Source organism: Lepisosteus platostomus, chromosome 20 (assembly GCF_059453375.1).
Source record: "Lepisosteus platostomus isolate fLepPlt1 chromosome 20, fLepPlt1.hap1, whole genome shotgun sequence".
Taxonomy (NCBI): Eukaryota; Metazoa; Chordata; class Actinopteri; order Semionotiformes; family Lepisosteidae; genus Lepisosteus; species Lepisosteus platostomus.
The window spans coordinates 17,683,104-17,703,646 of NC_142630.1; the positions used below are offsets into that span (position 1 = coordinate 17,683,104).

A 20,543-nucleotide genomic window follows, 5' to 3' on the forward strand; every position below is an offset into this window, starting at 1 on the left:
ATAGGAAAAAAATTGGTTTGGTTTAGAATTTCACACTAGACTGAAGGATCATTTAATGGCTTAAAGGTTGTTTTTTTTCCCTTGCATTAAAAATTACTATCACCTCTTTCAGGTGATTTTCAACTAATGCCATTTTGAATGGTTTCAGGGAAGATTATTTAATTTCCCATGTACAAACAAAGCCTGTTCTTTTCAACTCTAGATGTACTTAGGAACTTTCTATGTGCCTATGGGTTTCCATGCAAATGCAGGGCCTTACGTGTCTGAGGAAGCAGTGGCTGACGCGGAGAGGGTGGTTGCAGCAGCTCTCCAGCTCCTTCAGGAAGTACTGGCTGTGGAAGTCCACCAGCTTCTCCAGGTTCCCAAAGATCACGCTCCGCTTCCCACGCAGGTCCTGGGGTAGGTCCTGGCGCTCCATCTCCGGGAAGTAGTGATCGATGACGTATCGCAGCGAGCGCACGTACTCGCGCTCGGTGGTGACCATCTCATCCACAATGTGCCTCAGCTTGCTGGGAGACATGAGCAGTGCAGGGAGAAAACTGAGCCTCTGTGCTCGAATGATGCAGAGCTCTGCAGGAAATTGCAGGGCAGCAGCTCCACAGACAGCACAAAGGCCTGTATCAATCAGGGCCTTAAATACTCGGGTTTATTGAACAGTGAGTGCTTTTCCCCCCATAAAATGCTAAAAAAATCTTCCAGTTGCCATATTCTTAGCAGAGAAACACAAACCAGAGGACAAAAAGGAAACCTATGGGAAAGTTAATTTACTTACAAAAAAAGGGATCCCATTTTGAGGATGTTGAACAAGCTAAGCAGCAATGTTATTAATACTCTGGCCTCTTCAGCTGTGATCACTAACAGGAGTAAAAAACCAACTGTATTTAACCTCACTTATACCTCCATGGTAAAAAGGCCAATTAGGGGTACTGACTGCATGTACAATTAAACAGATAAATAAATAAATTAGTAACATCTGCATTCAGGCTTCTTTCAGAATTAAGCACAGCATTATTCTGGTGTATTGCATAAGTATGTGTTTTTTACACTAAAAATAAACCATTCAAGAAATATATTATTCTAAGTTTATATGATATCTAAAGCATTTAATAAAGCTGTATAAGTAACTAACAATATTTGTGAATTAACAGCTATAAATGTAAGAATATAAAGTCTTTCCCTCAAAAAAATGTTTACATAAATAACTGTCAAAGCAGATATACTGTACATAATTCACTTTTTTAACTGAAACAAAAACCAATAATAAACCAATCCTCTCCATCAAGCCAAGGGGGATTAATAGTGTTTTGCCCAGCTGCATCAATTAATCCAGACAAGACTGTAATTGACATTAATCCTGCCCTGTTCTGCTGGATGGCCAGGTACCCTCCATAAGAAAACACCAGTCACTGAAGACAAACCCACACACCCTGGCCAGTATCCACAGGCTGAGTAAGAGGAAGTAATGGGAATGTTTATGTTTCACATCTTAGCAAAAATACTGTAGTTTAGGATTCATCTCCAGTCTCCATATTCATTCCGTGTGATCCCTTTGTCACTCTTCTAGTAGATCAGATCATCAGTCTGTCAGTCAGGGTAACCAAAAGCCCTGCTGTCTGCTTGGCCTGCTCTCAGTCGACTAGAGCGCCTCTCAGTACACACAGCCGTCCTATTGTGTCATGCTGCAGCACTGGCCAGAGCAGGGTCCTTTCACACTTTCCACTTCACTGCCACTGTCTTGGTCTGCTCAGGGGGCTAAGGGCCTGAGCATGTGGCAAGATCTTCACATTTCTACCCTGTTAGTGAAAAGCTTCCTTCTGTAGAATAGTAACAGATAATACACAAACACAAACAATCCCATATACAGTTTACACCTTACTCTGCAAAATTCACAGGCATATCCAGGACTTACAATATATGTATGTTCTGAAGATTAACAATTTACTGAACAGCTTCATTAAATATAACAACTTGCTTATTTATACAGCTTAACTTGGGCGAAAAGACACCAGTCATATTCATCAATCTTTAATTCACATTGATCAATCTTCAGAAATGTGCTTACAATTCTAATCTAAACAGAAGCACCCAATCTAATATGTCTCCCCTAACCAATCACTTTAGAATGTTTATTATTGACATAATTTACAGTATTCCTCTCTTCATTCATAAAGCTAACAGACCTTTGTCATCAAAATACTACCAAACAACAAAATCTGTACATTTCAGGAGAAAGTCAACACAGAAAGGTGTTTCTGTTTAAGGAAAGAAAAACATTGAGTGAAAAGTGCAGAACCATGCAAACTGTCTAAGACTCTAAGAAAATTGTCCCTTAGAGCACTGGATTTCTTGTGCTCTCACGTTGGTTTTTATGCAGTTTGGAAAAACTTTCATTTCACTCAATATAAAGGACTGGTGTTTGGTGCACTAGTGACTGAAAACCTGAGGTCTTAGCAAACACACTTATAAACCAGTAGGTCTTTAATAATACAGATATCATTAATTCAGAAATCAATCACCAGCTGTGACATGAAATCACAGATAATCCTTACTTTGCAGCATTGAAGACTAATTTCTCAGTCTGATAATTTAAAATATTTCTTGTGCATATTGTGTTCACACACATGATCCAAGACCTTTCAATGGAAATGCTGAATAGCAGATACTTTAAAGGAAAGAAAAACCATGAAACTGTGTGGCTTTTTAAACTAGAAACAAGCTGTGAAAACAAACCCAGTCCAGTCCAATAAGTGTCGAGATGTCTGCAGCTACAAGATTTAGACACTGAAGTGTTACCATTCCCAACAGACCTTGAAAATATCATTTCCTAGTCACAGACTGATAATCACTGATAACCAGGGGGCTGTCCTGTCAAATCAGCACTAAGTTCTGTTAGTCTCCTATACATGTGTGTATACAGTGACTTCAGAGAAATATAAATGAGGAATCTCTATCAAATAACTGGTAAATGCCCTGGTTGCCCATTCCAGACTCTGGAAGATGTGTTCTAAGACAGTGGGGCCTCCAGATCCTCCAAACTGCTAACATTAAGAGTACAGTATGTTGAAACAAGCTGTTAGTATCTCCTCTGGTCCTTCAGCATGAAGAATACCAACTGATGTCTTCAAACATTTTATTATCACTCAATGCAGATGTAACAAAAGGAGGAATTATCTTCTCCTACACTACATCAAAATATTTAGTAAAGAAATTGGTTCACAGTAAAGGAGTATTGGTTTATGGCATCTGTGCAGTTATAGGGGCTTATTGTGATTGTGGGACAGTAAACTTACAGGTTCTTGTAAACTGTGTGGAGTCCTGAAGTAGTGGCTGAAGAAGTGTAATGACTTTGTATGGGTTGATGTCTTTTATGTAATGAAGTTCAAGTGGGTAGCTGCATCAGCATGTGTAGGCTGCAAAGGAACAAGTAAAGGTTTATTCCATGCTGAAAAGAAGAAAAGAAACACAATGTTTCAGCTCTGGAGCCTTCTTCAGGTGCTTTGGTGTACTGTATATTGAGCCAAAACATTGTTTCTTTTTTCTCTTTTCAGCATGGAATAAATCTTTACTTGGTCTTTTATGCAACGTTATATTTGTTGAGACTGTTTTGTTAAACATTTGTTAATTGTTGATGTACCATTTGTATGTTGTTTTAAGTCTCTGTGTGTGTAAAACATACTGTAGCTGTTTAGACACAAAACTAATTTCTGAGAAATCTGACAATAGTGTATTATTGTATTGTATTCCTGCTACCTGAAGAACCGCTCTACAGTGAAGTCGGGTTCTAAACTCACGCTTGGTCACGGCTGTCAGAGACGCACATGCCAGGGACCCATAACAAACTCACTGTAACGGTAACAAAGCAGGGTGGTGAAAAGAGTTAACACAATAAACTTTTTTCAGAATATTCCTTTCATCTTCTGCAGATTCTGCACTCTAAAGCATGTGGAGTTGTTTTTCATGGCATAATGCTTCATCTAAAATAGCTGGAGTGGAAAGACTGTGTTTTCTGGCAACACCATTAACTCTGAGCACAGTGGTTCCACTGGGAGCTTCATCCCCCACATATCTTAGCAATGACACTTCATTGGAACCTGCCTGAACCTGCCTTTAGAGACAAAGTTCTGTAACCACATTAAATGGAGAAGGAAAATTCCTAGTAGGATACATATTTATTTTTAAATCTTAAATTCCTACCACTTTACACAACTTTTGTGGTGTAAACATTTCAGTCCTGCCTCCCCACGCTCTTCCCTGGGACTCACCTGCCCTTGGCCCGGACTTCAGGGAGGGGGGTGCTGCTCCTCTGGCCCTGGCCCTGGCCCTGCCCCTGCCCCTGGGGGGCTGCAGTCCAGCTGTGGCCCGGAGAGCGCGGCCCGCAGGAGCGGTCTGTGATCTCCGTGCTGCTCACCTCCAGCCCCTTGATGAAGACGCCGGTGTTGCCGCGCCGCGCAGGCTCGCTCAGTGTCCTCTGGCAGGTGCCGTAACGGGTCCCCTCGCTGCAGGGGATGTCAAAGCTCTGGGTTTTCCTGAGCACGCGCCTGCCCTTTTCCAGCAGGGGCTGCCCGGGGCTGGTGGAGCAGGAGGCGGCTCGGGGATGCAGCTCCGGCTGCAGCTCCTGAGAGGACTCCTCGGAAGAAGCGCTGCGGTTCAACCTGTTGGTGTGTGTAGGGGTGCTGGAAACCCAGCTGGCACCCTTCAGCTCAGAGCCAAACAGGTTCAGGGCGGGGGTCTTGGTGACACCATAGTCTGCCGGTCCGGCCTCCGGAGCAGCCCTCGCCGGTCCACAGGGACTCCCTGTAGAGGGGATGGTGGGTCTGTCTCTTGGCCAGCCGCCAGAGAAGACCCTCCTGCTGCAGAAGGAGATGCTGTTGCTGCGTTCATGCTGCAGCTTCTGATCAGAGCTCTCTGAGTACCGCCTGCTTCCGGTCTCGCCGCAACTCTTCATGCTGCCTTGCTCGGAGGGCAGAGACCGCCGGGTCCTCAAGGCTGCTTCCAACTTCTTCTCAAACATCTGTGTAGTTTCCTGGCACTTTGACCAAGCAAATTTCCACTGTTTCAGCCCTTTGTCATTCTTTAATTCTCCAGCCAGGTCCTTCATCTCCTGAAATTTGGCCTCGGGAATCTCGGGGTGATGCAGGGTATAGCTCTCTAGACACTTGATGACTGTGCTGCACTTCTCCGGCATGCTGCAGTCTTCCATGGTGATGCACGCGAGGTGGCGCATGCCCTCCAGTGCCCACTCGTACGCCTGCCACGGAGAGGGAAGTAAATCAGATCAAGTCATCTCTAGCAGAAAAGAAAGGAAACATTCAAACTCGCTGCCTTAAAGCCCATGAAAACAACACTGTATGACACAACTGCTTGCAGCCAAGAAAGCGCTTCTGTGTCACAATAGAACTCTTTAACGCAAATAAGAGGACAAACAAGGGGCTCTTTATTGGTTCAGAATCATACAGACTAAAAGCCGATTCTTTTTTATTGTGTGGGTAAGAACTGGCAGTTTGGTCCCTTGGTCTTTGGGAGAAGGGCTGCTCTTATCTAAAAATGATGTGTGCTTTGTTTAAGGGTAATCAGCAGAGATGTACAAGGGTCCTCTACTAATGGTGTGCTGAAACAGTTTTAACACAAATAAATAAGGAATTTGTGAAGGTGCTATTCTCAGCATTGAGTGCTTTTCATAAAAATCAAGAGGAGAAATACTTCATTTTACCCTGCTATTTTTAATTGACTCAGAAAGACACTTTTTTGTTCCTAGTGGAGTTTAATGTCTTTTAAGGTTAGCTTCACTGGGACATTAGTGGGTATGCAAAGAGCAATTCAAATAATTTAATTAAATTAAAATTTAAAACAAATCTTCATAAGCTTCATGGTGGTTTTTCCAAAGCATGTTCAGCCAATATTTCATATCACTAAAGATTCTTTTATGGCACATATACAGTATTTAGAAGCTGTACTCCAGCCATACTGCAAAACTATTTCCAAGACTTCAGGATTTCAAAGATTCTATTATTATACAAAACATCATCTGACTGTTTCAAGCTCAAAACACAGAATGGACCTACATGCATCAAAACTTATTCTAACAGCCTCTGAGAGTTATTTCTTTCCTTGACATCTAAGGCATTCCTGTGATTGTCTTGACTAGAGAAAATGCCTTGAGTCACCAAAATGCTCTCTGCTGACAGATTTTTTCTTTTAGTTTATAGGTGACACTTCTCTTCTCTTTTAGAGCTTTCAATCCCCACATACCACACATGACCTTCCTAGGAGGGTGTTGTGACACCAGTGCCACATACCAGCATTTCAGAAGACCTGTGCTAAGTTACTGAAGTTACCAGCAGTCTGTAGGTCACATACCACAAACAATAGGAGACACAAACATGTGACAGCACTGAAACCACAACAAAAGACAAGGGGAAAAAGACCACAAGATATAATTAATGACTCTAGGCTGTCTATGACACGTTTAGAAACTTCACAAACAAACCTTGAACAGAACAGTTGCACTTCACCCACTGTAACGCTACAGCACTGAGGTGGATTTTATGCAGTAATGTTTTTCTGTGTGCAGTTTTCCAGATGTATTTCTCATTTTCACAGTGCCTGGTGCCTCCTTACAGTGTATACTGAGCCCCAGAGATGTGAGGTGCACTTTGCTACTAAATCCTGAGCTGCAACACAAAGTGAGCATGAAATGAATTACTTTTCCAATCTGCTTCAGTAGCCTCACTTCAAATAACAGTTTAAGGCTCAAAGGTCTCAAAGTTGTGCTAAAAACTACACTAGCACAGTAAAAAGGCAAATTGGAATGATGTTCTTACTGCACTTATAAGGATGAGATATTTATTAGTTAAATCTGTAAGATGCAAAAAAAGGCTTAAAACCAAGCTGATGGAGGGAACAGATAAAAGCTTAAAAAGCAGTTTGCACAGACTCCCTAAAAAGCCAAGTTTATAGTTGATTTAACACCAAATCTAAAGTGAAAAACTATTAGACCACTACAATTGGCTGGCTCACCATAGGATTGAAGAATTTTATTTTTAAAAGAATAAAAAGCTCCTATGTTTTTTCAGTTAACCTTTGAAAGTGAATTACAAAGTTTTGTGAAAACATGGAAGAAAGCAATTTAATTATCTTTTTCAGAAAAATAAGTTCATATCCATAGGGTTTTCGGGAACAATTATTAGAACAATAATTCTTTCTTTAGCATACTTGTGAGCCTTCAAATAGTGACTTCTTACTAAGAGTGGAACACAGCACAAACGTTTTCGTAAAAAATGAATAAAAAGACTTAGAACACTGGTAAAGGCAGCACAGATGAGAAGCTCAGCAAACCAGCTCCTTAAAATATGAGGCACCTTGCCCTTACATTTCACTGTCATTAGTGTGAGAAATAAGATCAGGAGGAGGACCTGGACACAACACAATAGGGGGCTAAAAGCGGACGGCTCTGCCCTTCAGTAACACATGGACCACACATGGAGAGACACACCTTTATCACCACTCTGGACACACCAGCTCACCCAGATTCATGTTCTCTACTTAAATGTTATTCTGAAATGCACAGAGAGGCAGAGCAGTCCTCCTGAGTGCTGCATCCTCATTCACCTCATTGAGTTTCTTTCAATTTTAATGAAAATTAAATTGACTTTGATAAAGAATTATCCTGTCCTTTGCGATGTGCAGCACCTGTTTCCATGTATGGTCACTTAAGCATTGCAGCAGTTTCCAGGTGCCTACTTGCCGGGCCACTCTGTAAGGCTGACCTCCTGGGTGCCCATCTTCCTCTCGGCCTACAAAGATGTAACCTGACTCTGTGAGCTCTGCGATACTCCACCCGTGTGTGGCACTGCGGGTGAAGAGGAAGCATCGACAGATGTGGGGTCTGGGTTAAGGGGGTGTACTGTGCACTTTGTTGGTGAAACGTCTGATTAAATTAAGTGTGCTTTAATAATCTCATTAGATGTGCAGGACATCAGGAGTGAGGTTGACAGGTCCAGCAGCTGCTGTGAAAAAAACAGTGATTCTCCTGGCGTTACGGGCCAAGAAGCGTCTGGTGAGCCACGCTTAAAGTGTGCCTGGCTCTTCTTTCATTCAGTCCCCCGTTTCACAAAAGACAAAGTAAAAATGCAGACTTGACTTCCTCCTTGGACTGCATTCTAAAAAAGGCTTGTTTCCTTTCTTCCAGCCAGTAGCCAGACATGAAGCAATACAGAATAGACCAATTCAATTTTCTATTTTTCCAACTTTTCCTGCTTCTTGAGTGTGAAGATTAGGAACAGATGTTTCTCTTTTAAAAGCCAATTCAAAATTTCATTTAATTTCAAGCATTGATGATAAGTGAGATACAGGATGAAAGGGCATGGCCTCAAGTCCACATTATGTTTTCAAGAGTGAAAAGGGTTAGTTAAATGTGAATAATTCTCCAAATTCAAAGGCTGATTTGAGGTACTGCCTGAAAATCTTTTTTTTTGCTTAACATTCCATTAGTTCTATGTACATTAAAACACCTTATTTGTTAAAGGTGTCAAAAACAAAACAACAACAACAATAATAATAATTTAATTTCTAAAATGTCAGAGATATATCCCTACCCTTTTCTCCCAAAGAGAAAGGACAAATTATGCTAGAAAACGTGTTGAATGACAAATCTTTAACAGTGCCAGTCTCTAACATATGCTGAAATTACAGGCAAATATTTAAGAGAAATGTTATGTCCTTTTAAAAGTTTGCTTACATGACAAATTCAACAAGCAAGTGCATTAATATGTTACTTTGTCAGGGCACTAAAGCTGCAGCACTGTTGGCCTCCCCCAGCTCTGAATATGACCTCTGAATATAAACCTTTGGGTCCGCACATCATTTACAGATCTGTACGTATCTCTCACATTGGCCTGGGAAGCTCAGGCAATTTAGAAATTCTCTAAGCCTATTTTTGCATGACCCCTCTGTAGTGCTCGCCTTCATGTGTATTGGAAAGACAAGCTGTGCATAAATCACCTTCTGCTACAATTTGAAGAGTCACTGGGGAAAAGGGAAATGAGTCAAACACAGTTAACCCATCACTGTCAATTAAACTGCTGATCTACAAAGGGAATATTCAGATGTTCAGGAGGCATTAGAACTAAAATCCCTCCTAAACTGAAGTACACAGACCAGAGCACTTTAGAGTACTACCCTTAATGTTTACTGTTTAGTTCACAGCAGTGCCCAGGGCATGTTGGTGCTGGAGGTCCCTGTTTTTTACTCTGTTGCCTGCAAATCTGTAAGTTTGAAATCAGGAAAATCAACAACAGTACAAATCCACTTCAGCATTAATATAATGTTTAAATATTATTTAACAATATACACCTAAATAGGCATCAGATAAAAATTATTCCAGATTACAAGACCAAATCACAAAATTAGTTAAATGTGGAGCTGCTTTTCAAGCAGACATTTCAAGAACCAGTCAAAAGATGAAAGACCTGGCAGATGTATTGCTGTTTCACTTTAGTAAGTACAGCACAGAGGCCTGGAGAGGTCAGCACAAGTCCAGACTGTGATGAAGACTGTCTGAGGGCTATATAGTGGCCAGTGACCCTGCACAGCTCCCTGCCTGCAGCCAAGTCAACCAGCATCATCAGAGGCATGTTAATTCTTCTACAGGAATTAGGGTTTCCAAAGATGAAAAGGACTGGGAGGGGATTAATTCATTTCTCTTTGAAATTCCATCTGTAGCCTGTCCACACCTATTACCATAATCAAAATGGCTTAATGACATCAGGACTTTGTTTCTGAACAAAGCATTGAAGCCCTCAAGATTCCTCTACAAGCACTTTGAACTATATTCCAAGTGTAACTTCAACATACATAAACTACACATGGTGTTCTTAATCACTTTGATTTCAGGGTTTTGCTGAGATCTCTAGTCATATGAGAGTTTGTGCACCTGGCACCACTCTTCTATATTCTTCTCACTGCATAATAAGCTAAAGCTTATGAACGGAACAGCTGCCCTGCCTTCTAGTTCAAGAGAAACTCATACAAACAGCTCTTACACAGCAACAGGAAAACAAATGCTATCCCCATGCAAGGGGGTGAAAACTTTATTTTTCACAAATATACAATGTACTACTGCAATTGTTACTCAAAATACCAAACTGCTTCATATTTGCAGGTTTTGTCCAGCTATGTGTAAGTAAATCCAACACTGTCTAGCTCAGCCTTCAACAGTCGTCTCTTCTGGCTCAGTGTGGACGTGGTGACGAGTGGCGGGCAGGCAGGCAGGCCTCCATTGAGAAGGGACAATGCAGTTAACATCACCAAAAGCCAACAGACCAGTGGCCCGGACAGCTGCCTCCCTGCCTGCCTGTAGACCACAGCATCTCTACCTGCAAAGGTCATTTGGCCTACAGCAGACACAGCCTTAATGCTAATATTAAGACACTAATTTGAACTAAATGCATCCTGACTGAGGTGCAGAAATTAAATTTTACATTTTAAATGGCATAAAGTCTTCATCAGAACTGTAGGTTTTCTGGGAACAAGTAGCTATGGTGTGTTAAGATCATGTTGTAGAGACATATGATTTCCTCCTATTATTTTAAAACCTAAGAACCTATAAAAGGACTATGCAGCAGTTACAGTGCAAAGGCAAAAATAAAATACAATAATTAAAAAATGAAACATTCTAGCTTTAAATCTTTAAATCTATAAATCTTCCAATGTACAAACATTTCCACAATCACAAAGGTGTGGTATCCTGCCTGCCTCCTGCCCTACCTTGCTGGTGTTGTGGTCAGAATCCTGTTCCAGGGGGGCTGTAATTCCTCGAGCAGCACACTGTGCTGTTGCAGTTATCCTTCTCTGAAACACACTGAGCCTCTGGCGCCCACAGCCCGCTCCCCACTACCTCACACTATTCACAGGCAAATACTAGGCTAAATACCAGATGGGATACCCCCGGTAACAGGGGGGATGGGGGAGGAGGGGGGTGTCTGTCGCTGGTACTACAAAGCCGCTGGAGTGTAGAAAGAGGGGGAACACAAAACTTGGCACTGGAGTGCTACCTGGATTCAATTAATCCACTGACACAAAACAAAATACCAGGCTTGTTTAATGGTAATAATTGATCCTTTGTGGTTCTTACCTTCATTTCTGTGTATTTTTCATATTTTTTTCCCCACAATGCTCTTACAAAACAAGCATTTAGGTTGAAGATTACAATCGTTCACAAGAAAGAAAAAGAGGCTCATCTGAACAAATCCTCTCACACTGTCACAGGTTATAAACTATCTATATGGAATCTAGCTGTACTTACATTTTTATGATTGCATTAAAACAATTAAAAAGGTTGCTTTACTTAGTAACTGCAGTGTTTTACTGCATCTGACATTACCCCGTTAAATCACTGCTATTCAAAACCACAGCAGGCAATAATGTATTCAGTGTCGAATTTCCTTCAATATTCATTTTAAAAACCAGTGGCCTGGAAGCTCCTGTGAGAGCAGGACAGAGGTCCAGATGCCTCAGCTCTTCACAGCTCTACAGTATTGACGTCTGGATCAATTCACAACAGGCAGACACTTGAATGAGTTAACTGGAGCTCAAAATATTGATATGCCCTTCCGCCAGATTGACACCTACCCGTGCAATTAAACCACCATAAAAATTACAACAAAGTCATAACATTTGTAGTTTGTGAGCTAATTTTCTAAAAGGATATAAATGTTTTTAGATGGGAATTAGGACAATATGTTCAATCTGTTTTAGGACTGATGCTAAACTAACTTATTTGGACACAACAGCTATTTTCCTTCTATTGTCCATCTCATGTCCAGGTCCTTTAAGACCTCTGAAACGCTCTTTTTAGTTGTCATCTTCCTTTGTGGACATGTCAAGAATCCTGGCTGAAATCTTCCCCGATCCACAAGAATTTCCACAGACTCCATCTGCTGCCCGAAAGAGGTTAGTCTGCACATGTGCTGGGAAACAATAACACCTCCCCTCAGGACATACCGTAGGAAAATCAATATACTGCGCTGAATTCAACATGCTGGGACTCTTTATCATAGGGCCACATTTTGCTTTTCTGTTTTAAGTATTGATTTTTGAGACAACGGACACAGGCTTTCCAATCTAGAAATATCAATATGAGGGCTTTGCGGGACTTTCCTATATGTGCCAATGTACTGCAGCTGTTCTAATACAGAGCATCTGGGAAGAAGAAATATCTGAATAAACACAATGCAACCACTGGGCATTAAAATGACTCTCTGAAATTTGTGCTGACTGTGACAACTAAGACACTCAAGCTCGGCAAAGACAAGTATAGTACAACATACTCTGTTTCTAAGCATAAATTAGTTTCCAGACAGATGAAGAGAGACAGATTAAATGAAAAAAAAAAATCTTCCTTCTTTAGATCCATCCAAGTTTCCCACAAAGTGGAAAGAAAAAAACATAAGAAAAAAATTTCTTAAGCAAAAACTTCCCAAAATTTAAAACCCATTATTAGCTTCTTTGGGCTGCTTTAGACACGCTGCTCACAGTTTCCTTCTTGCATGGGTGCTGCCCCCTCCCTGAGCCAGCTCTCTTCTAACTGCTCACAGCTCCATCAAAGCGCTGACCTATCGTTACATCTCAGGTCAGGACAGGAGAGGCTGCAAAGACACCTCACTGATGGAGAGATAAACCACGGCACCTGCCAAGCTATTTTTAAAAAGCAGGTTGTTGCTGTGCTGGCAGCTGTCAAAAGAGCCCAGCCCTTTACAGGAGTCAGATACAGCTCGTGCAAGCCTCACCAGAACAACACCATTCCACACTGCTAGGAGGAAGTGAGCAGGCACATGTACCTCAATATTGAAGATCAAAGTCACTCTAACCTATTCTACTTTAATACACTCTAATCATCTTATCATACATGTAAAACACAACTCTTAATAATCTAAACAGCTATAGAGAGTAATTATTCTAACCATTAGTAAAAAAGCATCATAAGAAAATGGCTTATTAATGAATTTCCACCATCTAGACAGTGGTTTGATATTGTGAATGAGAGTTATACATTGGAAAGGATAACTTTGTCTCAATAACAGTCAGAAGGGTTTAGCAAATATGGTTAATACATATTAAATGAATGTCCCTACCTGATTTCACTTTCTGAAGAAACTATCTGTGTAGACTGCTGTTTTTTGTTTTCTATAATGACCAAATAGATCTGACTAAATATATTTCTGTATTTTAGCCCCCATTATTGCTGTCACAATGTACAGGTAAATAGTTGTAATAAGTGCAATTGTAACCTAAAAGAAAAGGTGAAAGAAAAAGCTAAACATTCTATGTATATTTTACTAGCAAACCTTTTCATCAAGTAATAAAAAGTAAAAAAAAAACAAAGATAGTCCTTATGAAAAACAGTTATACAGAATGCCTCAGTTTTTTGATGCAGTAAGGTATCTATGTTTTCATTACTTTGTTAATTTTTTAAGTACTGGACAAAAAAAAAAGTTTGAAGAAAATCAAGAGCAAAACCCCAATAAATAAGGAAGAGAAAATGTACAGTTAAAACATTGCTGTATTATTTCTTCTACAGTTTATATGCTTGTAACTGTAATAAGATAGACACTTCTGTATAGAGAGACCTGTAAGCTGAAAGAAGATGCTAAATGCTAACAGATGGTTTGTGTCCCCATTTAAACAGACTGCAGCCGGACCATTGTCAAGGTTAGTAGGGTAAATTGCCTAATGGGAAAGAGTTGTAATTATGCTAATTTCAGATCTGATCCTGGTTAACCTCTCTGACAGCTGTCAATATGCAAGACATGCTTTCTGCTGTAATTAGTGTATTTTAACAGCTGTAGTTCAAAAACACTCTGAACCTACAGCAATGAAGTAAATGCACACAGATTCCTCACACAACAAAACCTTGTAGACTAACCTTATTATTTATGTTATTGTTATGCCAGCCTGTGACCTCAGTCAATCTTTCATACTAAGATCACTGAACACAGGCAGCTTGGATTTAGAAGCAAGTCTGTAAATCAGAGTATCTGAATAGGCCCAGGATAGTTTTTGTGAAAGGGCAGTCAACAACACACTTATTTCTGCCAAAAACCCTCTGTGAATCGCAGCCATATGGAGCAGATTACAGTAGTGGGGTGATCTCACTGACACAAGACAGCCACTTCTTTATTGAAAGCATTTTTCTTGTATCCTCCACTCCTTGTGCATAAATTATAAAGTAGATATCTAGAGTACAAGTCCCATTCTTCCGTTCACTTGATTTTAAGTAAACGCGCACAAAGAGACAAGATCTTTTTCTGTTACAGTATTTCAGATTACAGTACAGTATTTCAGATTTTATATTCAGTCATGCTTCAACATGCCATTTATTTTAAAATGGATATCAGTTTAGCAATTAGTGCAAAAAACATTGTAACTAACAATTATAAATATTTAATGGTAATAATTAATCCTGTTTGGCAACAATCATTTCTTGCGTGTTTTATGATGTCAGAATAGTTTATTCTCTGTCCTTGGTGTTTTGATTTTTTTAAACACCTATAGTGAATTTTTAAAATTATACATAAATATTATTTTCTCAGTACTGCAAGGTTTCAACGAAACCTAGAAACAGACAATAGTACCACACAGTCTCCTCCACAGGCCCACATTAGAGCATTCATTGTTACCATTCAACAGTGAAATCATGCTACAGCAACAAAGCAACATGACACTCTATAAGCCTGTCAAAAATCTTTAACTGCTGTTAAATAATCTTATACATAAGGAAGCAAATCTTTCACAGCTGAGCAACACACCTTATCTAATAGCTCTATTTCTTTGCTTATACTATATATTTAAACAAATTAAACCAGTTATCAATTTAAACTCAAAGACAGCAAAAAGTACCTGCACTTGGATAAAGATACTGTAATGTATGCTGGTTTTAATTCAAACTCGAATGCTCTTTTATCATTCTCTTGCGGTACCACAATTCCAAGAATAACATGGTACTGGCTCCGTGCCTCACCTTGTCAAAGAACTCATACAGCTTCACAGTCTTGTCGATCTTCTCCTTCGTGTCTTCCACTCTCACGGAGAAGTCCTTCAGCCGCTCCCAGAAAGAATGGACCTTGTCACCGTAGATCTGCAGCTCTGCAGAGGACATGTCCTCCCAGCGCTCCAGCCTCTTCAGCAGGGCCTCTCCGCTCTTACAGTGCTCCTGGAACCACATAGCCAGGGCCTGAGACACAGCCTTATCTTTAGCAGCATCTCAACTGCAACTTATTACAACTTATTATTAACTATAACTTTCCAGTTCTAATGCTCCAAACAGCACTTGCTGTGATTCTGTTTGTAAATCCAATCCAAATCCAATAAATCCAAATTATATTTGTTAAATCATGTTTGAACTCTATCAAAGAAAGATATAAAAAGGCAAGAGCAGATGATGTTATGGACAATAGTAACACATTCTGAATAGCTTCAATAAACAGAAGACTTTGTTCAAGAAAGCTCTATCATACATATGCAGCTGTGTAGAAGTCCCTGAAGAGGGTCTGTTTTTTGCGTAGCTGTTCCAGAGAGTCTTCCAGTTCACTTAGCATGTTCAAGCGGCTCTCTCCCACCTCCTCAATCCAGCCTCTCACCTGTTGAGGCAAACACACAGCGTGGGAAAAAGGTTCTTTCAAAAAGTAAAGGAATCATTTTTTTCACAAGTTGAAGTGAATGCTTTTTATGAAGTATTGTATTACGTTACATGGTAAAGCTACATAGATCACTGTAAATGATTGATTTTCAAAATTATTTCCCCCAATATTTTGTTAATTTAGAAAAGTAATCCCTGACAAAGAACTTGAAACTGTAATGGATAACTTTTAGAAAGTCACTTTCCCAACCCTGATTACTGATCACCTATACTTTATTCTTTTCAACAGATACAACCATTGATTCAAAATAAAAAAAATATTTTGAAACATTATGTATAAAACTAAAATGAATTCAACAACAATTTGACTTTGGCTGACTGAAAGAGAAGCCCCACACCTCATCGAAGCCCTTCTCCAGCATCCGGAACTCCATGATGAACTCCAGCTCCTGAGTTCGCTTGTTGGAAAGCATGACCAGCTGGTGCACCAGCTCATCCACTTTGTTATAGAGACCAATCACAGTCTCAATGGCATTTCTGAAACACACAGGGCACCTTCTGTAAGTAACTCCAGGCAAGTCGCACTAAATATTCATATTATATTCACAAGAGCTTGGATAATAATAACCAAAGTCTAGGTATTTATTAGCTGTAGACTGATTAACAAATTAATAAAGTCTGAAAGAACAGGTAACAGTAAGCAAGGCAGTAAATGATATGCTGTGCAGTACTTACCACATTCCTGATATGACATAGGATGCACCTTTGTCTGATAGGAGGTGAACACCACGCAGTGTGCAGTGTGACAGGGAGAATGTGATTATAAATGTGCAAAGGGCTACAGTTTGCAGAGAGAGGCAGTGCCCTCTCCCTGCCTGGCTGTCCCAGACTCACACAGGCATGCGCCAGTGCCGGCACACAGTCAACTTGCAGTGTCCCACGCAGAACTGCAGCAGGGCTGCAAGGCGACTGGGTGCAGGAGAGAATGTGTCTTTTTGTGAAAAGTCACTACTGAATGCAAACTCCTAGAAAGGGGATTTTTCTTAGAAGCTCTTTAATGGCTCCGGCAGAGGAAGTACTGAGATCTAGCTAACATGCACCACAAAATGCAATACAAGTGAAGCTCTCTCCATTTTTCTTGAAAGTCTGGTATGGTTGCAGTACCAGCAAGAAATTATCAAAATAAATACACTACTGCACTACAAAATAAAACAATTATAAAACGGTACACTGTAAAAGGATCTGCTAGGGCCGCTTAATTAGAGTGATTAATACTTTTAAATTATTTTATAGCTGACTTCCAAAAGATGCATCGGATATCATTATGAACTTTTATATCCATAAACCAACACCACAGTACTTGCGTTCCACACTGGAGGTCTACAAACCAACACCATGGTGCCTGTTTGAGCATGAGAGGTCCAGAAACAGTAAATGTGTTCTTGATTTCCAGTGCACAGGCTACTCACAGACTGTCAACTCATACAGGACACCATGTGCCCCCTGCTGTCCACAGACACACCAGAAACTGACTGGATTTGTGGCTACAGGATAAGTTAAACACTGTGCTTTTCAGATTGTCAGTAGGTATTCATTGTTCTGTGCTTTTCCCATCTCACAGAAACATATTTCTCTTTGTGGCTCGTATACAAAGGAACATATTCATCTTTATTTCATTAAATTTAAATAACTTCAGTTATTTAAGTTTTACATTGTAAATCTGCACAGCATTTTGGCAGTATTCCAGTTTTTTTGCTGCATGCTTTCCTATTTTTTACACAACCGGCTTTTTCAGAGGTGGTAAAATCCTTTTCCATGCAGCTTTAAATTCTACCATAATCTCAAAGTGCTTTACACATTATTTTACTTTAACATTATATCCCAAAGCCAACTTTTAGAAAAGTCTGTAATGATTTCTAACATTTCTTAAATTTCTGTTTAAGAAAATGTGACTCTTTTGCCGTCATAGACATTTACCAATGAAAGTATGTTCAGCAGTTAAGCTGTTCTTGTTATCAGAAGCTACTGGAAGCTTCAGAGTTATGCATGATGCAGAACATTAGTATCCATAATAATAAACACCCATTCCTCAAAAGAAGAAAACAAAAATTATTTTGTACATATAAATTATTAAAATTTCATAAGTACTGTTTTAGTCAAGTTGTACCCTGGCAACAGCTTATGGGTCTAGAAAACAACAGTCTATTGATGCTAAGCACATTCTACTCAATTATTATGCAAATTAGTGCACAGCAGCAGGGCAATTTTTTAAAAAATAGGAGCTTTGTCCACAGTTTGTGCTATGAAGAATTCCTAATATTTTTCTATCTTTAACCATGCTTATATCAAAACTGTTTTCTCTCCTTTTCCTCTGTTCAGTCCATTTAATTGTCTAATAAATTCATGAGTTTAAAGACAAAAACATAACCAGACTGTGGGGTGTGTTTTGTCATAACCGCTGTTCACATCTACTCTAATCACTCACGAGGAGAGAGGCAGACTCAATCTATTTGTCAGGGAGACGTGCCCACTGGTCTGAAGACCATGCCCAGAGCACATGGAGGAAAGTGGCCTGTGCCCGTCTGCAGCAAAATAGTCAGACTCATTTTCTGAGTGATTTCTAAGTCTTCAAATCATATGCTAAAGGAAGAACATTTAAAATGTAAAAATAAGTTAATGGAAAACCTAGGAATCTAAAGTTTTGAAGCAGCAAAGATTATCAATATTCAAATGAAGGGACCTGAGACCTATAACCCGTAAACTACTAAATAACAGAACAATAAGAATTCATCTTATGCACCAGAAAAACGATGTACTAAAATATTGTGTAAAAGAAACAGCAATGTTACACCTGGGAGGTTTGGAGGCAATGACTGCAGTGACTTCATGTTGTGATTTTTCTCCAGTTCCAGGTTTCTCTGTGTATTCAGTTCGTATTGTGATGAAGTGATAAAAACTGAATAGCCTTATTGTGCACTGAAACAATGTGTTTCCCTGCCAGCCTACACCCTTTCATGATTAACCAATTAGTCATGGTTCACACCCCAAAAACACACTGGGCTACATGTGCAGAGTCACGTTTCATAGGCATTCCAGTACTAGGCAAACAGGAGATACACACTTGAAGCTGAACTTGTTAAAAATGCTACTGAGGAAATATTTACATTGAAAAAAGAAACACTCATAGACTAACTTTGTGACCATTCAGGAAACAACAGTTGTTGTTCAATAGTTGTGCTGAAAAGGCAAGGCAGAAAATCTCAATATTTTATCATAAAGTAATGACTGCTAGATGCAGTCAGACATTTCTGTACTGGGAAATGACTAACATTTTTCAGACTATGACTCATTCTTATTTAATCTCTTTCTTTGTAACAGGGCTAATCCTCACCTCATTCTATTTGCAAAAACAAATACAACTCTAATAATTAGTGTAGGAAACAGCTCAATTAAAAGTATCTTGGTATGAAGCAGAAATACAAATTCTTGCACACTGATCTTGTGCCATATTCCTCCACCTTCTGCTAGTTAGTGCAACTAGAAAACAAGAAGGACAGTGAGTGAATGAACTGAAAAATAAAATATATATGATTCCTACTGGATTATTATTCTGATCAAACTGCTTCAAAAATCCTGTAATGTTTAAAAATTGGGCTGCTGCTCTGCCTTTCTGACAGCTACTTTCACAGGAATGAATTAACAGGACAGGACAGAAAAGTAATCTCGTCAGGGACATCAATTATACAATTATCGATTTTGGGGTCCCCCAAGTAACTCAAGTTGAATCTTCCAGCCAAGCATTAGTCTCTGGCTACAACTTCTCAAAAAAAGAGCAGGTCTTGTATGACAAGAGTCCAACATTTCAGAAGAGCTCCCCCGTGCCACCCCAAACACAGGGGAGAGCCAAAAAAAGTTTTGACAAAAACAGAGTTCTGTCATCACTTAAGAATGGAACTGCTCGTCCTTGTGCAAAAAAAACATGTTGACAGACTTCAGCCAGACTCCAGAAAGATAAAGCATTTTACTAGTAACATACAGTACAAAGCCTTGCAGGGATGCCAGTTTAAACACAAAGAAGGTGAGAGGTGGGGCTCCTCAGGAAGTCTGCTCCACAAAAGGGGAATATAAATCATCTATTTAAAAAAGAAAACCCTGATCAAACTACAGCACTCACAGAAAATAAATTTCTAAACATTTCTATAGTTCCTTAAGACACAGACACACCCATGCCTGCAATCCTGTAAGACTGCTACTAGGAATATGTACTACCAGCTACTATGTCAAATTCATCATAGTACATTTCTTTACTTCAGTGAATCTGAACTCACAGGGAGTGAATTCTTCGTAATTACACAGTTGGGACATTGAATGATAGATCTACTGTCACAGTTCACATTTGCCTTTTAAAAGTACTTGGAACTATACTGTGCCAAAAAGTTTATCAGAGCATGGACTGTGAAAGGATGAATAATATGACTGTGTAAGAGTTTATATAAGTTTATATCACTGGGCATTTTAATTAGAGCTAAATACTAATGCTTTACAAATCTGAGGTGTGTAGGAAAACAGGCTAGTGATCTAACACACAACTGCAACCTGAGTACGTCTACAAAACAGCTCAATATCTGTAATATAAATGTAGTGCCACTTGGGGCCGTGCGGTGGCTCTGTGGGTAAGGATCTGCGCCCGTCACTGGAATGTTGCCGGTTCAAATCCCGCAGCCGGCAGAGGAATCCTACTTCGTTGGGCCCCTGAGCAAGGCCCTTAACCCCAACTGCTCCAGGGGTGCTGTACAATGGCTGACCCTGCGCTCTGACCCCAAGCTTCTCTCCCTGTCTGTGTGTCTGTGTCTCATGGAGAGCAAGCTGGGGTATGCGAAAAGATGAATTCCTAATGATAAAGTGATGA

General features: G+C 39.9%; 1 protein-coding gene across 3 annotated transcripts in view; it reads right to left on the minus strand.

Annotated features, from left to right (window-relative positions):
* Nucleotides 1-20,543, minus strand: part of plekhg4 (pleckstrin homology and RhoGEF domain containing G4) — a 55,538-nt gene that overhangs the window by 6,596 nt on the left and 28,399 nt on the right. For all 3 annotated transcript variants that reach the window (XM_088614433.1, XM_088614432.1, XM_088614431.1), the window contains exons 11-15: nt 16,033-16,171; nt 15,513-15,635; nt 15,017-15,208; nt 4,263-5,248; nt 260-509 (exon numbers count right to left, since the gene is read on the minus strand). In XM_088614433.1, coding sequence (XP_088470559.1) covers nt 260-509; nt 4,263-5,248; nt 15,017-15,208; nt 15,513-15,635; nt 16,033-16,171 — 1,690 coding nt within the window. The remainder of the gene's footprint in view (nt 1-259; nt 510-4,262; nt 5,249-15,016; nt 15,209-15,512; nt 15,636-16,032; nt 16,172-20,543) is intronic.